The sequence below is a fragment of the Anolis sagrei genome, chromosome 2 (assembly GCF_037176765.1).
Source record: "Anolis sagrei isolate rAnoSag1 chromosome 2, rAnoSag1.mat, whole genome shotgun sequence".
NCBI classification, from domain to species: Eukaryota; Metazoa; Chordata; class Lepidosauria; order Squamata; family Dactyloidae; genus Anolis; species Anolis sagrei.
The window spans coordinates 12915665-12935808 of NC_090022.1; the positions used below are offsets into that span (position 1 = coordinate 12915665).

Sequence of the window (20144 nt, forward strand, 5' to 3'; positions counted from 1 at the left end):
GAAACCATGCTACCTCTCTGGGAAGTGAGACTTTCTGGTTTTAACCCTGAAGTGGCCTCTCTTCTCACCTCCTGGCTCTATTTCTTCTGCCTCTTCCTCTATGTAACAAAATTTGGAAAGAAAATGTTTCTGTTCCTGGTTTGAAAGACTTATTTCCTGTTTCATTGTGTGGTGCTTGCATTGAAAGTCGTTGTTATACAGCAGAAACTTTGTTTTTGTGGCACAAACTATGTTGAGTTGTAAAACTATTGCAAAATGTCCCATAAAAAGGAAAAGTTTTTTTTCAGTTTAATAAACCTTTTTCCATGTTTTTAATGATAGAATTAGGAAATGACATTTATAACCCGGGGGGGGGGGAATGTGTTATATAGTGTTATTTTGATTTAATACACTGAAAACCCGGGTCAGAGTGAGCTTCCGGCCTTTGGTCTAGCTTGCTGTCGACCTATGCAACCCGAAAGACAGATGCATCTGTCAAGTAGGAAATTTAGGTACCTCTTTATGCGGGAAGGCTAATTTGCCTCTATGTCCCACTTCGTAACTTAAGACCATCCAGGGAGACCCTGCTCTCGCTCCCACCAACATCGCAAACGCGGCTGGCGGGGACGAGAGACAGGGCCTTCTTGGCTGTAGCCCCCCGCCTGTGGAATTAGCTTCCAAATGAAATACGATCGACTCCATCCCTCCTGGTGTTCAGGAAGAAATTAAAATCTTGGTTTTGGGACCAGGCTTCCGGACAATAAACATAAAGCAGCACTTTGACTGGAAATAGACTGGCAAGACGATATGTATGAGGATATGGTTTTATTGTTCTATCCGTGGGCTTGTGGACTGCGTATTGTTTTAATATTGTTATGATAATTTGGTTAATTAATTGCTATTGTTTTAACTCTGTATGTATTTATGGTTTTATACTGTGTTATTGATTGTGGCGCTGAATTGTTGCCTTTGGTTAGCCGCTCTGAGTCCCCCCTCAGGGGTTGAGAAGAGCAGGGTAAAAATGCTATAAATAAATAATAAATAAATAATTTAACTAATTTACGACCCCATAAAAACTTCCAGCAGCATGCAGAGGAACGAGGAAGTACTCCATTAAAGGACTCAGTGTCACAATGGACAACAGCTCCCTCTGTGGCTGGAATTGAGCCAGGAATGCTTGGGCACATCTGGAATGTTAAATAGCCTCTTTGTATGTCTATATATGTCGTATGTCTAACTGGCACTGAGTGTTTGCCAAGTATATGTGCATTGTAATCCACCCTGAGTCCCCTGCAGCATGAGAAGGACGGAATATAAATACTGTAAATAAATAAATAAATATGCATTACAAAGTATGTTCTGCCTAAAGCTAGCTTCAAACTGCATTCAATGCTCAGTGCAGAATCCTACACTCATAGAGCTGGAAGAGGACCATCCAATCCAGCCCCTTCTGCCAGGCAGGGAGACACAATCAAAGCACTCCTGACAGATGGCCATTCAGCCCCCAGTCAATATCTAAGCATGTCCTTTTCTCTCCGCCTTCTTTTTCTCCAAGGTAAACATACCCATCTCCAAACAGTGTCTCCTGGGTCCACTATGGGACTTGATGTGGAAATCCCCGCAAAACGCTACATAGAGATGCTTCTGCCTTTCTTGGAGATTGATCCCAGCTTTGTCCATTTCACCAGGGAGAAAGTTGCTTCTGGTACGCATGCCCAGTGTGGAATACATCTCATCACGTTAAAACAGTGGATGTGGCACTTAATAAGACATGCTGCATTATCACAAGATGTCTACGCCCAACACCGCAGGAGAAATTACACTGTTTATCCGGTATTGCACCACCCGACATCCGTGAGGAAGTAGCAGCCAATAGTGAAAGGACCAAGGCAGTGACATCTCCAGCCCATCCTCTGTTTGGATATCAGCCAGCACACCAAACGCCTTAAATCAAGAAATAGTTTTCTAAGATCCACAGAGATATTTATACACACACACACACACATACAATATATTATTAGCACAGTACAGTATCAATATTAAATATTAATATATTTTTATACTATTATATTGTAATATTATTAGTAATATTACATGTAATATAAATACATAACTATAATATCATATTATTTTTATTAGTATTATATTGCATTACTTTATAATATTATAAATATTATATGTATATACAATATATTACATTACATTATTAGCATAGCACTGGAAACAAGATGGGACTGTCCCCTGGCCCCCTCTCTCTTCACTCTGGCTCAGAGTAGCAGTTGGTGCTGGGGGGAGTGGCCCCAACTGATGACATATGCAGGAGATAAGATAGAACTGTCCCCTGGGCCCCTCTCTCTTCACTCTGGCCCAGAATGACAGTTGGTGCTGGGGAAAAGGGGCCCCAAGTTTATGGGATATGCAGGAGACAAGATGGAACCGTCCCCTGGCCCCCTCTCTCTTCCATCTGGCCCAAAGTGGCAATTGGTGTTGGGGGAAAGGGGCCCCTAGATGATGAGATATGCAGGAGTCAAGATGGAACTGTCCCCTGGGCCCCTCTCTCTTCACTCTGGCCCAGAGTGACAGTTGGTGCTGAGGGGAGGGGTCCCCAGATGATGACATATGCAGGAGACAAGATGGAACTGTCCCCTGGGCCCCTCTCTCTTCACTCTGGCCCAGAATGACAGTTGGTGCTGGGGGAAAGGGGCCCCAAGATTATGGGATATGCAGGAGACAAGATGGAACCGTCCCCTGGCCCCCTCTCTCTTCATTCTGGCCCAGAATGACAGTTGGTGCTGGGGGAGGGGGTCCAAAAACTGATGACATATGCAGGAGATGAGATGGAACTGTCCCCTGGCCCCCTCTCTCTTCACTCTGGCCCAGAGTGACAGTTGGTGCTGAGGGGAGGGGTCCCCAGATGATGACATATGCAGGAGACAAGATGGAACTGTCCCCTGGGCCCCTCTCTCTTCACTCTGGCCCAGAATGACAGTTGGTGCTGGGGGAAAGGGGCCCCAAGATTATGGGATATGCAGGAGACAAGATGGAACCGTCCCCTGGCCCCCTCTCTCTTCATTCTGGCCCAGAATGACAGTTGGTGCTGGGGGAGGGGGTCCAAAAACTGATGACATATGCAGGAGATGAGATGGAACTGTCCCCTGGCCCCCTCTCTCTTCATTCTGGCCCAGAGCGGCAGCTGGTGCTGGGGGAAAGAGGTCCCCAACTGATGACATATGCAGGAGACAAGATAGGACTGTCCCCTGGCCCCCTCTCTCTTCAGTCTGGCCCACAGTGGCAGTTGGTGCTGGGGGAATGGGTCCCCAGATGATGACATATGCAGGAGACAAGATGGAACTGTCCCCCTCTCCCTTCACTGAATGAAGTATATAGGGTAATTCTTCTATTCTGTGTGGAGCTCCTTCTATACTCTGGGCCCTCACTCTATTTTTCTCCTGCATGGATTTTTTTGATGTTTATGAAGGCCACTCCTTTCCGTAAAAGTCTTTTCGCACCCTGAGCATTGAAAGGGCCTCTCTCCCGTGTGGCTTCTTTGATGGCTCGCCAGGACATTGCTGTACATGAAGCTCTTTCCGCATTCGCATCGGTACGGCCTCTCTCCCGTGTGGATTCGTTGGTGACTCATGAGCCCGCCTTTCTGGGTGAAGCTTTTCCCACACTCCGAACACTGATACGGCTTCTCTCCTGTGTGGGTCCTCTGGTGTTTTGTGAGGCCGCTCCAACTTCTCAGGCTCTTTCCGCACACCGAACACTTGTACGGCCGTTCTCCCGTGTGGGTCTTCTTATGCTCAAAAAGATTACTGTTGCGCCTGAAGGTCTTTCCACACTCCAAGCACTTATACGGCCTCTCTCCTGTATGACTGTTTTGATGATACACAAGGCCAGCTTTTTCCGTGAAGCTTTTGCCACATTCAGAGCATTTGTGTGGTTTCTCTCCTGTGTGGATGCTCTGATGCCGAGTAAGGGCACGGCTCTCTTGGAAGCTCCTTCCGCACTGCAAACACTTGTACGGTCTCCTTCCTGCGTGGTTCTTTTGATGATACAACAGGCTCGATTTCTGTCTGAAATTCTTCCCACACTCTGAGCATTCGTATGGTTTCTCTCCTTTGTGAATCCTCTGGTGTTTAGCGAGAATGCTGCTCTCACCAAAGCTCTTCCCACACTCTGAGCATGAGTAGGGCTTCTCTCCTGTGTGGGTTCGCTCGTGCTTAGCAAGGACGCCACTCTGTCGAAAGCTTTTCCCACACCGTGAACATTGATATGGTTTCTCTCCCGTATGGATTCTCCGATGGTTAACAGGACGTTGCTGTGCCCAAAACTCTTCCCACACACTGAGCATTGATAAGGTCGCTCGCCTGTGTGGATTCTTCGATGGTCAATAATGCTGCTTTTCTCGGTGAAACCTTTCCCACACTCCGGGTATATAAATGGCTTCTCTCCCATGTGGATTCTTTGATGTTTGGCGAGGCCATTTGCGTATTTGTAGCTGTTTCCACACTCTGCGCATTTGTACGGCCTCTTTCCTGTGTGCATCCTTTCGTGTTCAAGGAGGGAGCTGCCATGCTGGAAGCGCTTTCCGCACTCCAAGCATCTGTAGGGCTTCTCTTCTCTGTGGTGCCTTTTGTGTACAAGAAGGTTGAAGCTCCACTTGAAGCTTTCCCCACAATCCGAGCATTTGTAAACTTTGTTTGCGGCTCGAATGGCTTGATTTTGAGCCAGACTTTCGCACTCACTCAAGTTCTTTTTGCGCACTGAAAGTGTGACGCATTTCTCTCCAATGTGGGTTCTTTGAGGTACAATAGCATTAACCTTCCACTTGAATTGCTTTCCACCCTTTGAGTGCTTAAATGATTCCTTGATCCCACACACTCCTGTTGGTACGTCAGCACTTGACACTCTAGTTCGAGTTTTTGCCCAGAGAAATAATATTTTATTTTCCTCTCTTGTGAAACTCTCTTCAAGCAGTGGAAGTTTATGGGAGTCTTGAGAAAAAGATAATGTCTTCCTCCACTTTCCTTTTGCTTCCGTTTCTCTTCTGTGCTGTTTATCCTTTGTTTCACTCTTTTTCACAGAAGCTGCAGGATGAAAGGCAGAATAATAGTTCAAATATCTATATAAATAAAAACGTAATGTTCATTTGTGGGATTAACATAACTCAAAAACAACTGGATGAATTGACACCAAATTTGGACACAATACACGTATCAGGCCAACGAGTGAGCATCATTACAAAAATGATTTTTTTTATTTGGGAGTTGTAGTTGCTGGGATTTATAGTTAACCTACAATCAAAGAGCATTCTGAACTCCACCAATGATGGAATTGAACCAGACTTCCCACACAGAACTCCCCGGATTCGAACCTGAAACCTTTTGGTTAGCTAGTTTAGCAGCTCAGCGGTTTAACCGGTACTCAAATACATTAATATATATTCCTATGTGTGTGTGTGTGTGCGTCTATAATTTCTAAAACATTGATGTTGTGTATTGTCAAAGGCTTTCATGGCCAGAATCACTGGGTTGTTGTAGGTTTTTTCAGGCTATATGGCCATGGTCTAGAGGCATTCTCTCCTGACGTTTCACCTGCATCTATGGCAAGCATCCTCAGAGGTAGTGAGGTCTGTTCAAAACTAGGAAAATGGGGTTTATGTATCTTTTCTAAAGCCTTTGACTGTGTGGATCATAATAAATTGTGACAAGTTCTTGGTGGTATAGGCATACCAAATCACCTTGTCTCTCTCCTGAGGAATCTGTACAAGGACCAAGTAGCAATAGTAAGAACTGACCATGGAACAACAGACTGGTTCAAGATTGGGAAAGGCGTACGGCAGGGTTGTATCCTCTCACTCGACCTATTCAACTTGTATGCAGGACACATCATGCGATGTGCGGGGCTTGACGAATGCAAAGCTGGGGTGAAAATTTCTGGAAGAAACATTAACAACCTTAGATATGCAGATGATACCACTTCGATGACTGAAAGCGAGGAGGAGCTGAGGAGCCTTCTAATCAAGGTGAAAGAAGAAAGCGTAAAAGCTGGGTTGCACTTAAACATAAAAAACCAAGATTATGTCAACTAGACTGACTGATAACTGGCAAATAAAGGGAGAAAATGTGAAGGCAGTGACAGACTTTGTATTTCTAGGTGCAAAGATGACTGCAGACACAGACAGGAAATCAGAAGACCTTTCCTTCTTGGAAGGAGAGCAATGACCAATCTCGATAAAATAGTGAAGAGTAGAGACATCAAACTGGCAACAAAGATCCGCATAGTTAAAGCAATGATATTCCCCGTAGCAACCTATGGATGTGAGAGCTGGACCATAGGGAAGGCTGAGCGAAGGAAGAGAGATGCTTTTGAACTCTGGTGTTGGAGGAAAGTTCTGAGAGTGCCTTGGACTGCGAGAAGATCCAACCAGTCCATACGTCAGGAAACAAAGCCCGACTGCTCATTGGAGGAAAGGATAGTAGAGGCCAAGATGAAGTACTTTGGCCACATCATGAGAAGACAGGAAAGCTTAGAGAAGGGAATGACGCTGGGGAAAAAGGAAGGAAAAAGGAAGAGGGGGCCGACCAAGGTCCAGGTGGATGGTTGGGATCCTTGAAGTGACTGGATTGACCTTGAAGGAGCTGGGGGTGGTGACAGCCAACAAAGAGCTCTGGCGTGGGCTGGTCCATGAGGTCACGAAGTCAGAAGCCACTAAACAAATGTACAACAATATCTGTGAAATATTCAGGGTGGGAGAAAGAACTCTTTTGTCTGTTGGAGGTAGGTGTGAACGCTGCAATTGGCCACCTTGATTAGCATTTAATATCCTGAAAATGTCTACGTCAGGATATTAAATGTGACATCTTACTGCTTGGGGAAATCCTTTGATGAGAGGTGAGAGGGGAATCCTTTTTTGAGAGGTGATTAGCTGTCCCCTATTTTTTCTTGTCTGGAGTTCCTCTCTGTGTTCTTTATCCCACCTTGATTAGCATTTAATAGCCTGACGGTTTTTAGGTGTGCATTCTTACTGCCTGGTGGAATCCTTTGTTGAGGGGATTAGCTGTCCCTGATTGTTTCTTGTCTAGAGTTCCCCTGTGTTTGAGTTTTGTTCTTTATTTACTGTTAAGATTTTAGATTTTTTTAAAAAATACTGGTGGCCAGATTTTGTTCATTTTCATGGTTTCTTCCTTTCTGTTGAAATTGTCCACATGAATTGGCCCAAACTAGGCACACATAACTGATGTTGAAATTTGATTACTAGAGGGGTTGGGAGGGGACGACTGACTTTCCTTTCTGGGAGTTGTAGTCCACCCACAACCAGAGAAACTGACCTCCACCGATGATGGACCTGAACCAAACGTGGCACACAGAACCCTCATTACTAACTGAACCTACTGAAGGGGTTAGAGGGGACTGTCTCATCATAGTGGGAGTTGTAGTATACCCTACAGTCAAAGAGCACACTGAACCTCACCAATGATATATCTAGAGCAAACTTGCCCAACATGGAAGTATTGATGAGAGTTTTTCAGGGTTAACCTGGCATGATGTGAGTTGTAGTTCACCCACAACCAGAGAAACTGTGACCTCCACTAATGATGGACCTGGACCACATTTGGCGCACAGAACCCCCATGATCACCATAGTGGGACTGCCTCACCATAGTGGGAGTTGTAGTTTACCATACAGCCAGAGAGCACACTGAACCTCACTGATGATGCCTCTAGAGCACACTTGCCCAACATGACAAACTCTTATCAATACTTAGTTTGTCATGTTGGGCAAGTTTGCTCTAGATGCATCATCAGTGAGGTTCAGTGTGCTCTCTGACTGTAGGGTAAACTACCATAGTGGGAGTTGTACTGATGAGAGTTTCTCGGGGTTGACCTGGTATGATGTGAGATGTACTTCACCCACAACACTATGCATTTTGTACAATTAAAAAAATGACTGTTTCAAATACCCCGGCCAACGCCAGGTACCCAAGCTAGTTACTAAATAAAAGGAAAAAATTACACCAACACTGTATTAGAAAGTATTTAATATGCATCACATCACACAGTGACAGGAATGTATGAACAGAGGCTATTTCCATCTCATATATATACATGCTTTTCTTAAAAAGTTATTTCTTTGATGCTTCTCAAGAGTAAAAATCCTCAGAACAGAAAGAAAAATGCAGTCTGTGCCCATCTAATAGTGGTAGTAGAACAGTTGTATCATTACTCCTCCACATTCGAGGATTTGGCTTTGGTGGATTTAATTGTTTATGGGTTTGATTAAAAGGGTTTCCTTAGGAATCTCTAGGTCTTCTAATGCACTGCCTCTTAAACTGTGGGTCCCGGCCCCAAATGCGGTCCCTTTATCTCAATACTGGGTTCATGAAAAAATTTGCAACGTAAAAAAATATTATACACCACCTATATACACAAATCTATTAGCAACAAAGTGTAGTGCTTACAGAAGACTCTGCAGAAAATGCTTCAGCCATACTTCAGAAAAAGAAAAATCAACCTGTTTAGCAAGTCTTGATTTATGAGCAGTAAATGACTGATTTTTATGTCTATTTTATATATCTATATATTTGGGGGTCACATAAAATTTTCTCAGGTAGAGAGGGTGTTGTGACTGAAAAAAAAATGTTTAAGAAGCCCTGCTCTATGGGGGCTGTGGTTAGCTCAGCGAGTTAAACCACCAGATGCTGAAAATCTTGCCAAACAGAAGGTAGGTAGTTCAAGCTGCAGGTTGGGGTGAGCTCCCACTGTCAGCCCTAGCTTCTGCTTACCTAACAGTTCAAAAACAGTAATGTGAGTAGATCAATCAGTACTGCTTTGGCGGGGAGGTAAAAGGGTGCTTATGAAGACATGCCAGCAATTCGATCAGGAAAGTGTCCATGAACAACAAGCTCCTCTTCATGGAAAATGGAACAACAGCACCTTTCCATGGTTGGAGTTGAGCACAGCCTCCAGATGATGGAGATGGAAAAAGATGGGACGCCTTCACCCGCGTTCATGTATTGTTTGCCTTTTGTTAATTGTATAATGGCATAGAATGTCGTATATGTCTTCTGTAATCCACTCTAAGTTGGAATATAAATAAAGTATATTCTTATTACTACTCTAGTGTGTGGTTTTAAGGGCCCCCTGGTGGCACAGCAGGTTAAACCGCTGAGCTGCAGAACTTGCTGACCAATAGGTCGGTGGTTTCAATCTGGGGAGCAGGGTGAGCTCCCAACACTAGCCCCAGCTTCTGCCAACCTAGCAGTTTGAAAACATGAAAATGTAAGTAGATCAGCAATTACTACTTTGGTGGGAAGGTAACAGCACTCTATGCAGTCATGCTGGCCACATGACCTAGGAGATGTCTATGGACAACACTGGCTCTTTGGCTTAGAAACAGAGATAAGCACCACCCCGCAGAGTCAAGGGAAACCTTTACCTTTACCTTAGTGTGACTTTATGCTCAGCTCCCATTGAAGGACCCAGAGATTCCTAGCTATGACATTTCTCTAGACAATATAATTTTAAGGTCAAGTTGTTAGAAGTTATCCATAGCCACACTGGGCCCCGCAATAGAAGGAAGATGTTGACTCTAAGCTGAATGTGTTCAGAGGAGGGCAACTAAAATGATAAAAGGTCTGGAGAACCAGCCCAATGAGGAGCGGCTTAAATGGCTGGTCATGTTTAGCCTGTAGAAGAGAAGGCTGAGAGGAGACATACTGAGGTCCATGGATCAAGATGTGAGGGGGAGTCACAGGGAGGAGGGAGCAGGCTTGTTTTCTGCTGCCCTGGAGACTAGGACATGGAACAATGGCTTACCTACACAAAAAGAGATTCCATCTGAACATGAGGAAGAACTTCCTGACTGTGAAAGCTGTTCAGCAGTGGAACTCTCTGCCCTGGAATGTGGTGGAGGTTCCTTATTTGGAGGCTTTTAAACAGAGGCTGGATGGCCATCTGTTGAGGGTGCTTTGAATGCAATTTTATTGTTTATATATTGTTTATATGTGAGTTATATTAATTGTACTGTTTTATTTGCTTGCTGTTTTGTTTTTACTGATGTGTTGTTGGGCTTGGCCTCATGTAAGCCACTCAGAGTCCCCTTGGGGAGATGGTGGTGGGGTATAAATAAAGTATTATTATTATTATTATTATTATTATTATTATTATTATTTTCCTGCTTCTTGGCAGGGGGTTGGATTAGATGGTGCACAAGGTCTCTTCGAACTCTACGATTCTTTGGAAGACCTAGAGATTCTCTCAAGTAAAAAAGAAAATTAGCACTTATTTACATACATTCACTTTCACAGGGGTCTTGTGCTTCTAACCCCAGCGAATGTGGAAGGTGACTGTCTCTCATCCATAATCAGTTGAGTTAACAATTCACTTCTTGCTTAATCTCATGTATAACACACTGATTGTCCTGTGACAAGTCCTTTATGGGGCACAAGAGAGACACACCATCCGGAGCCATTTCGACACTCCACGAAAGTACAGGCCTTTCGCCCCCAGTGTGGATTCTCCGATGTCGGTTGAGATCTGCCTTCCTGTAAAAGCTCTTTCCGCATTCAGGGCACCGGTAGGGTCTCTCTCCCGTGTGGACCCTCTGGTGCGAGGTCAGAGTCGCCCGCTGCCTGAAATTCTTCCCACATTCCTGGCATTTGTAGGGTTTCTCTCCAGTGTGGATTCTCTGGTGTCGGAGAAGGTTCTGCTTGTCGCAAAAGCTCTTCCCACAGTCTGAGCAGTGGTAGGGCTTCTCTCCTGTGTGGATCCTTTGGTGGGAGGTGAGGTTCACCTTGTGGCTGAAGTTCTTGCCACATTCCAGGCACTTGTACGGCTTCTCCCCGGTGTGAGTCCTCTGGTGGCTGATAAGATGTGAGCGGTCGTAAAAACGCTTGCCGCACTCGGAGCAACTGTACGGCTTCTCTCCTTTGTGCATCCTCTGGTGAGCCGTGAGGATGAAGCTGCGGTGGAAGCTCTTCCCACAGATCGAGCACTTGTACGGCTTCTCCCCGGTGTGGATCCTCTGATGGAGCCGGAGGTGTGGGATCTGGCTGAAGTTCTTTCCACACTCCAGGCATTTATAGGGTTTCTCATCAATGTGTGCTCTCCAGTTAAGGTCCGACCTGTGGCTGAAACTTTTCCCAAACCCTGGGCAGACATTCCTTCTTCTTCCCTTCTGCTTTTCTGGCTGGGTTGGGCGTTCGCTTTGGGAATGGATAGATTTATTTCTCCACCTCTCTGTTTGGTTTCTTTCTTTCTCTTTTGGCCCCTTTTGGTTCATGAGAGTCTCTTCATTCTCCTGATGCGTGTTTTCCCCAGAGGGTGGAACATCATCTACTGGAATAGAAAAGGAAAACAGTCCATGAGCCCAAAGAAGGAAACAAATAACACTTGCCGACACACATTTTAGTGGGTTGTTGTAGGTTTTCCGGGCTATATGGCCATGTTGTAGAGGCATTTTCTCCTGATGTTTCGCCTGCATCTATGGCAAGCATCCTCAGAGGTAGTGAATGTTGGAAGTAGGAAAATGGGTTTATATATCTGTGGAAAGACCAGGGTGGGACAAAGGACTTTTGTCTGCTGGAGCTAGGTGTGAATGTTTCAACTGACCACCTTGATTAGCATTCAATGGCTTGGAAGTGCCTGGGGGAATCTTTCTTTGAGAGGTGATTTGATTTGAAATTACAACAGCAAAACGACAGAGAGTAAACAATCAGGCACATCAAATCACCTCTCAAAGATTCCCCCAGGCACTTCCAAGCCATTAAATGCTAATCAAGGTGGTCAGTTGAAACATTCACACCTAGCTCCAGCACACAAAAGTCCTTTGTCCCACCCTGGTCTTTCCACAGATATATAAACCCATTTTCCTACTTCCAACAGACCTCACTACCTCTGAGGATGCTTGCCATAGATGCAGGTGAAACGCCAGGAGAAAATGCCTCTAGAACATGGCCTTATAGCCCAGAAAACCTACAACAACCCAGTGATTCCGGCCATGAAAGCCTTCGACAATACACATTTTAGTGTTTCAAATGCTAGTCCTGTTTCTAGGTCAGTTGGGAAACTCTTCCCCCAGCATTAACTGCCGCTCTGGGCCAGAGTAAAGAGAAAGGGGGGCCAGGGGACAGTTCCATCTTGTCTCCTGCATTTGTCATCAGCTGGGGACCCCTCCCACCAACACCACCTGTCGCTCAGGACCAGAGTGAAGACCGGGGTGGGAGGGGGGGGAGGACAATCGTCGTATTACTCAGAAGGAAATTTCAAGCATAATCGGCATTTCATAAGGACATGTGGGTCACATTATTGTTTTGCTTGGCTATCGGAAAATCTGTGCACGATAGGTTGCGGAAACAGTGTTGACTTCTTCCGTGACGGCTTCAGAAAACTTGTTCATCGTTGGCAGAAATGTATCCAATTGTCTGGTGATTATGTGGTAAAGTGAATAGTGGTAGTTAAAGAGCATATTCTAAGGATGTGAGGGGATATGATAACCATGTATAAATATGTGAGAGGAAGCCACAGGGAGGTGGGAGCAAGCTTGTTTTCTGCTTCCCTGGAGACTAGGACGCGGAACAATGGCTTCAAACTACAAGAGAGGAGATTCCATCTGAACATGAGGAAGAACTTCCTGACTGTGAGAGCCGTTCAGCAGTGGAACTCTCTGCCCCAGAGTGTGGTGGAGGCTCCTTCTTTGGAGCTTTTAAACAGAGGCTGGATGGCCATCTGTCAGGGGTGATTTGATTGCAATATTCCTGCTTCTTGGCAGGGGGTTGGACTGGATGGCCCATGAGGTCTCTTCCAACTCTTTGATTCTATGATTTCTGTGTTTGATTTATTAAAATATTCCCATCCAAACCCAAGTAACGAAGGTGGAGGCATTACTTTTCATTCAATCCTCGTATAGTATACACATGACTCATGAATCAAAATAAGAATGTCTTGCTCAAGATTAAAACATATGGATTTTAATGAGTCTATTCATTAAATATGGCTCGGTCAAGATCTAGCCCAGCAAACTGGAACTTCTCTCTGCAAAGTTTAGAGCATTCAGAAACCCAGTGCAGATCAATCTTTCCCTACCGTGTGATGTGTTGCGAGCTTCATCGTCCTGAGTTGTTCCCCCAAAGAGAAGTTTATCAGAGATGATGGGTGGATCTTTCACCTGCTCAGAGAAATTAGCCAGCCCTTCCACGTGGGGCTCCTGCACATGAAATAAAAGCCAGAATGACTAGATGCAAATAACATTATTTTTAGGGCTGCAGCTCCCAGAGTCCCCTAGATGGTATGCTGGTGGATACATTTATTGATTATTATTATTATTTATTTATTTCAAACATTTCTATCCCGTCCTTCTCAACCCCCGAGGTGGGACTCCTGACGGCTTACAATGGCAATCATTAGATGCCGACAACAACATTAATCACATTACAAAAAGATTTACAAATAGGTAAACAAGTTATAAATAGACATTAAAATATCAAAATTATACATTAAAATTAAAACAAAGCCAGGCCCAGATCACAAATCCAAGTCAACATCCAAAGTTCCAGTCCGAGGTTTATTCTTGGTTAGTTCTCATACATTTATTGCTGTTGCTACTCGGTTAGCTGCCAAATGCTTGGTCCCAAAGCCATGATTGGACCTTTTTGCTAAAAGAGATGCGTGAAGGGGTCGCCCTAATTTTGCTGGAGAGTGTGTTCCATAGGTATCTCCCCATATGAATAATCTAGGACCTTAAAATCGTCTGGGGAGGCCCTGCTCTCGTTACTGCATTCGTAACAAGTACGTTTGGCGGGGACGAGAGACAGGGCCTTCTCGGTGGTGGCCCCTCGGCTATGGAACACCCTTTTAACATTCCGGGAAAAAGTCAAGATATAGCTTTTTTGCAAATGCAGAGTAAGTGACACAGGAAAATGGAGCAACTAGACATTGAGTCCGGACAACGTTTTTAACAAGGAGACACTATGAATTTATAGGTTCTTGTGGGTTTTTTCGGGCTATAGGGCCATGTTCTAGAGGCATTTCTCCTGACGTTTCGCCTGCATCTATGGCAAGCATCCTCAGAGGTAGTGAGGTCTGTTGGGAGTAGGAAAAAGGGGTTTATATATCTGTGGAATGGCTGGGGTGGGGCAAGGAGCTCTTCCCTGCTGGAGCCAGGTGTGAATGTTTCAACTGACCACCTTCATTAGCAGTTGTCAGTTAGCAGTGGTCAGTTGAAACATTCACACCTAGCTCCAGCAGGGAAGAGCTCTTTGCCCCACCCCAGCCATTCCACAGATATATAAACCCATTGTCCTAATTCCAACAGACCTCACTACCTCTGAGGATGCTTGCCATAGATGCAGGCGAAACGTCAGAAGAAATGCCTCTAGAACATGGCCCTATAGCCCGAAAAAAACTCACAAGAACCTAGTGATTCCAGCCATGAAACCCTTCGACAATACTATGAATTTATATTTTATTGTTTTGTTTAGTTTTAATTATATGTTATGTTTTTAATTGTATTTCAGACACTGTAAGACATTTAAGACACTCTCTGAAGATGCCAGCTGCAGATGTAGCGAAATGTAATATAATATATTGTATATACACATATTTATAATATTTTATAATGTAATGCAATATAATACTACTACTAATAATATATTATAATTATATATTTCTATTCCACTAGCTGTCCCCTGCCATGCATTGCTGTGGCCCAGTCTGTATGTATGTGTGTGTATATATTTGTGTATATGTGTATATATGTGTGTTTGTGTATATATATGTTTTTTGCTCCTGTGTTGTAATGTATTTTTGGGGGCTTTTTAAGTATCTTCTGCTGGTGTATTGTGTCCAAATATGGTGTCAATTTGTCCAGTGGTTTTTGAGTTATGTTAATCCCAAAAACGAACATTACATTTGTATTTATATAGAAGTTGTAATATTACTAATAATATTACAATATAATGGTACAGTAATATTTAATACTGATATTGTACTATGCTAATAACATAATATATTTATGTATATATATATATCTTGTAAGTCGCTTACAAGTAATATTTAATACTGATATTGTACTATGCTAATAACATAATATATTTATGTATATATATATATCTTGTAAGTCGCTTACAAGTAATATTTAATACTGATATTGTACTATGCTAATAACATAATATATTTATGTATATATATATATCTTGTAAGTCGCTTACAAGTAATATTTAATACTGATATTGTACTATGCTAATAACGTAATATATTTATGTATATATATATCTTGTAAGTCGCACCCCTTCGGGGTGAGAAAGACGGCATATAAATGTCGTAAATAAATAAATAGTCAGGAAAGAATGGTACTGGAACACAGCCAGGCGGCTGAAAAACTCATAGCACCCCAAAGTCAAAAATATATTGTCACGTCAATATTGTGGGAGTTGAAGTCCAAAACACCTGGAGGGCCAAAGTTAGCCCAGGCCTGCTCTTACCTGTTCCTCCTCCAGCTTGATGCTCTTTGCTTGGCTCAGGAGGAAGCTTTCGGCCAAAGCCACCGCCTGGGAGCAGGTCTCTGCCCCACATTCCCGGACCCACCTCTCCATCTCTGCAGGGAGGACAGCCAGGAACTGCTCCAGGATCACTAGGTCTAGGATCTGGCTCTTGGTGTGCTTCTCTGGCTGCAACCACTGGTGGCACAGTTTGTGGAGCTGGCTGCAAACGTCCCGGGGCCCTTTGGCATCTTGGTAGCCGAATTCCCTGAAGTGTTTGCGCTGCACCTCTGAGCGGGGTTTGTCTTTGGCCCGGGAATCGCCACAGCTTCCAGCTTGACCATCAAGAGAGCCATCTGTTTTGCCTTTCCTCCCTTCCTCCTCTTCTTGCCTTTGGGTATCTTTGTCTTTGCGGAGCTCCAGGGCAACTTCCAAGGGGTCCAGGAAGTGCCCTTGCTCCAAAGCAATCTGCATCCCTTTCGTGTGGCGAGCCCCCAGTTTAGCTCCGGGCACAAACTCCCTTCCAGGTCGGAAATAATCCACTGAACCGGTGCCAAACTACACTAATTTTGCAGTGTAGATGCACCCTTCATCTGAAAAAAAAAAGAGCTTAAGTTATATCAACTTCATTCCCTTAAGTCAGTGGTTCTCGACCTTCCTAATACCGTGACCTCTTAATACAGTTCCTCATGTTGTGGTGACCCCTAACCATAAAATGATTTTTGTTGCTACTTCACAACTGTAATTTTGCTATTGTTATGAATCGTAATGTAAATATCTGATATGCAGGAAGTATTTTTATTCACTGGACCAAATTGGGCACAAAGACCCAATATGCCCAAATTTGAATGCTTGTGGGGTTGTGGGGGGATTGAGTTTGTCATTTGGGAGTTGTAGGTGCTGGGATTTATAGTTCATCTACTATCAAAGAGCATTCTGGACTCCACCAATGATGGAATTGAACCAAACTTGGCACGCTGAATTCCCATGACCAACAGAAAATACTGGAAGGGATTGGTAGGCATTGACCTTGAGTTTTGGAGTTTCCGTTCACCTACATCCAGAGAGCACTGTGGATTCAAACAATGATGGATCTGGAGCAAACCTGGCACAAATACTCAATATGCCCAAATGTGAACACTGGTGGAGTTTGGGGAAAATAGACCTTGACATTTGGGAGTTGTAGTTGCTGGGATTTATAGTTCACCTACAATCAAAGAGCATTCTGAACCCCACCAACAATAGAATTGGGCCAAACTCCCCACACAAAATCCCCATGACCAACAGAAAAGACTGTGTTTTCTGATGGCCTTTGGCAACCCCTCCGACACCCTCTCGTGACCCCCCCCCCCCAGGGCTCCTGACCCCCAGGTTTAGAAACACTGCCTTAACTTAACCTGGCTTCATACTCATTTTTGCCTTGGTTAGATCACACCTGGAATACTGTGTCCAATTCTGGGCACCACAATTGAAGAGAGATATTGACAAGCTGGAATGTGTCCAGAGAAGGGTGACTAAAATGATCAAGGGTCTGGAAAACAAGCAGTATGAGGAGCAGCTTAAAGAGCTGGGCATGTTTAGCCTGAAGAAGAGAAGGCTGAGAGGAGATATGATAGCCATGTATAACTATCTATGTGTCTATGTCTGTATATGTTGTATGTCAAAATTGGCATTGAATGTTTGCCATACATGTGTACACTGTAATCCGCCCTGAGTCCCCTGCGGGCTGAGAAGGGCGGAATATAAAAGCTGTAAATAAATAATAATAAATAAATATGTAAGAGGAGGTCACAGGGAGGAGGGAGCAAGCTTGTTTTCTGCTGCCCTGGAGATTCAGACATAGAGCAATGGCTTCAAACTACAAGAAAGGAGATCACACCTGAACATGAGAAAGAACTTCCTGACTGTGAGAGATGTTCAGCAGTGGAACTCTCTACCTCAAAGTGTGGTGGAGTCTCCTTCTTTGGAGGCTTTTAAGCAGAGTCTTTAAGCAGAGTCTTGGGAGGAGAGCAATGTCCAGTCTTGATAAAATAGTAAAGAGTAGAGACATCAGACTGGCAACAAAGATCCGCCTAGTCAAAGCCATGGTATTCCCTGTAGTAACCTACGGATGTGAGAGCTGGACCTTAGGGAAGGCTGAGCGAAGGAAGACAGATGCTTTTGAACTGTGGTGTTGGAGGAAAGTTCTGAGAGTGCCTGGGACTGCGAGAAGATCCAACCAGTCCATCCTCCAGGAAATAAAGGCCGACTGCTCATTGGAGGGAAGGATAGTAGAGACAAAGTTGAAGTACTTTGGCCACATCATGAGGAGACAGGAAAGCCTGGAGAAGACAATTATGCTGGGAAAAGTGGAAGGCAAAAGGAAGAGGGGCCGACCAAGGGCAAGATGGATGGATGGCATCCTTGAAGTGACTGGACTGACCTTGAAGGAGCTGGGGATGGTGACGGCTGACAGGGAGCCCTGGCGTGGGCTGGTCCATGAGGTCACGAAGAGTCAGAGACGACTGAACGAATGAACAACAAAGCAGAGTCTGGATGGCCATCTGCCGGGGGTGCTTTGAATGCAATTTCCCTGCTTCTTGGCAGAATGGGGTTGGACTGGATGGCCCATGAGGTCTCTCCCAACTCTAGGATTCTATGAAATGCATTGCAAAGGAGCCCCATTTGGAACTGATGACATTTCCCCCATTTTGGGGAGAATTAGAACTCAGGATCCCATTGCACTCACCTGATTCCCTCTTTAAGGAATGGATTAAGTTTTCTTTCCTTGTATGTAGAGGCTTCTCCAAGATTGCAAAGCTCTCTGGCTTTAGATCCCTGTGGTTTTAACTCTCAGCACTTCTGAAACACAAAACAACAACCAGAGGATGTTTAAGACAAGGACTGTCATGCAGGAGGTTATTCAAATGAGGCAAGACTTCTGCAACTTACTATTAAAGCAGTCCAATAGCATTATAGGAGTCTACACCGCATTATATGGCAGTGTAGATGGGAATAGAGAGCAAAGCAAAAAGCCCACCCTGGCAGCAACAAAAGGAAAAGCAGCTCCCATTCAAGGGTTAAGTAAGCCTGGGAATGCAGCACTTCCGGTCCTTCCCTATTGGCTGCCAAGGAGCCAATCGCGTTCTTGCTAGCCAAGCACCTAGGCAACGCAAGTCCCGCCTTCGCCTTTTGCAAGACAGGTGAGCAGTCTTAGGTTGTCATATAGGAAGAACTGGAAAAGGGCTGCTGTGCCTTTAAGGGAGGAGGAGAAAAGTGGGGAGAGAGTTGTGACAAAGCCCCAGTTATGACCCCAGCTCACTCTTTGCATACAATAGATTTGCTTTACTTACTTATTTACTTTACTTACTTATGTTTCTCTCTTTTTCCCCTTCCATTCGTGCCTCTCCGAATTCTGCAGCACTGCTGGTCACAGCTGGCCTCCAGCTAGAGTGCTCAAGGTCCAGGTCATCCCAATTCTCACTGTCTATGCCAGAGTTGTTGAGGTTTGTTTTTAGCCCATCTTTGAATCTCTTTTCCTGCCCACCAACGTTCTGTTTTCCGTTCTTGAGTTCGGAGTAGAGCAACTGTTTTGGGACGGTCGTCGGGCATCTGGACAACGTGGCCAGTCCAGCGGAGTTGATGCCGGAGGACCATTGCTTCAATGCTGGTGGTCTTTGCTTCTTCCAGCACTCTGACATTTGTCCGCCTCTCTTCCCAAGAGATTTGCAGGATTTTCCAGAGGCAGCGCTGATGGAATCATTCCAGGTGTTGCATGTGACGTCTGTAGACAGTCCACGTTTCGCAGGCATATAGCAGGGTTGGGAGGATAATAGTTTTATAAACAAGCACCTTGGTATCCCTACGATGTCTCAGTCCTCAAACACTCTGTGCTTCATTTGGAAAAATGCTGTACTCGCAGAGCTCAGGCGGTGTTGTATTTCAGTGTCAATGTTGACTTTGACAAGCTGGAATGTGTCCAGGGGAGGGCAACTCAGATGATCAAGGGTCTGGAGAACAGACCCTTGATCATTTGTGGAAAGGAGGCTGCCAAGACAAGGCTGATGGAATCGTGTCAGGAGTTGCATGTGATGTCTGTAGGTAGTCCATGGTCCAGGTCTGTCGTTTGTGGGGGTTGCAGCAGTCTCTGGAAGTGAGTGAAAGTACTGCAGATCCCATCATCCATGATCCATCATCCCTCCAAACCGCACCAAATTGTACTTGGTCTGTGTGCCAAGTGTGGTCCTGATCTGTCATTCATGGGAGTTGCAGTGGTCTGTGGGAGCAAGTGGGTCATGAGGCATGTGTGTGCCGAGTTTGGTCCAGGTCCATCATTTGTTGGGGTTGCAGTGGTCTCTGGAAGTGAGTGAAAGTACTGCAGATCCCATCGTCCCTCCAAAACGCACCACATTGTACTGGGTCTGTGTGCCAGGTGTGGTCCTGATCTGTCATTCATGGGGGTTGCAGTGGTCTATGGCAACAAGTGGTTCATGGGGCATGTGTGTGCCAAGTTTGGTTCAGGTCCGTCATTCGTGGGGGTCACAGCAGTCTCTGGAAGTGCGTGAAAGTACTGCAGATCCCATCATCTGTTGTCCATCCTCCCCTTAAACCACATCAAGTCGCAAAGTGGGTTATAGAGTGGGTCTGTGTGCCAGGTGTGGTCCTGGTCCGTCATTCATGTGGGTTGCAGTGGTTTGTGGGAGCC

At 44.9% G+C, this 20144-nt stretch overlaps 1 protein-coding gene, 1 long non-coding RNA gene and 1 pseudogene across 2 annotated transcripts; 1 reads left to right on the forward strand and 2 right to left on the reverse strand.

Annotated features, from left to right (window-relative positions):
* Positions 1-3412: 3412 nt before the first annotated feature.
* On the reverse strand, positions 3413-7626 carry LOC137096081 (zinc finger protein 418-like; annotated as a pseudogene).
* Positions 7627-8006: 380 nt separating this feature from the next.
* LOC137096288 (zinc finger and SCAN domain-containing protein 21-like) lies at positions 8007-18542 on the reverse strand. The gene is made up of 5 exons (XM_067465361.1): positions 18392-18542; positions 18189-18301; positions 15464-16053; positions 13068-13188; positions 8007-11321 (listed from the first exon to the last, which is right to left on the reverse strand). Exons 3-5 carry the CDS (start codon positions 15932-15934, stop codon positions 10357-10359), a joined length of 1557 nt encoding a protein of 518 aa, XP_067321462.1. The 5' UTR covers positions 15935-16053; positions 18189-18301; positions 18392-18542; the 3' UTR covers positions 8007-10356.
* Positions 18543-18595: 53 nt separating this feature from the next.
* On the forward strand, positions 18596-18946 carry LOC137096363 (uncharacterized). Its single transcript, XR_010909397.1, has 2 exons — positions 18596-18642; positions 18861-18946. It is a non-coding gene; the product is annotated as an uncharacterized lncRNA (long non-coding RNA).
* Positions 18947-20144: the final 1198 nt, after the last annotated feature.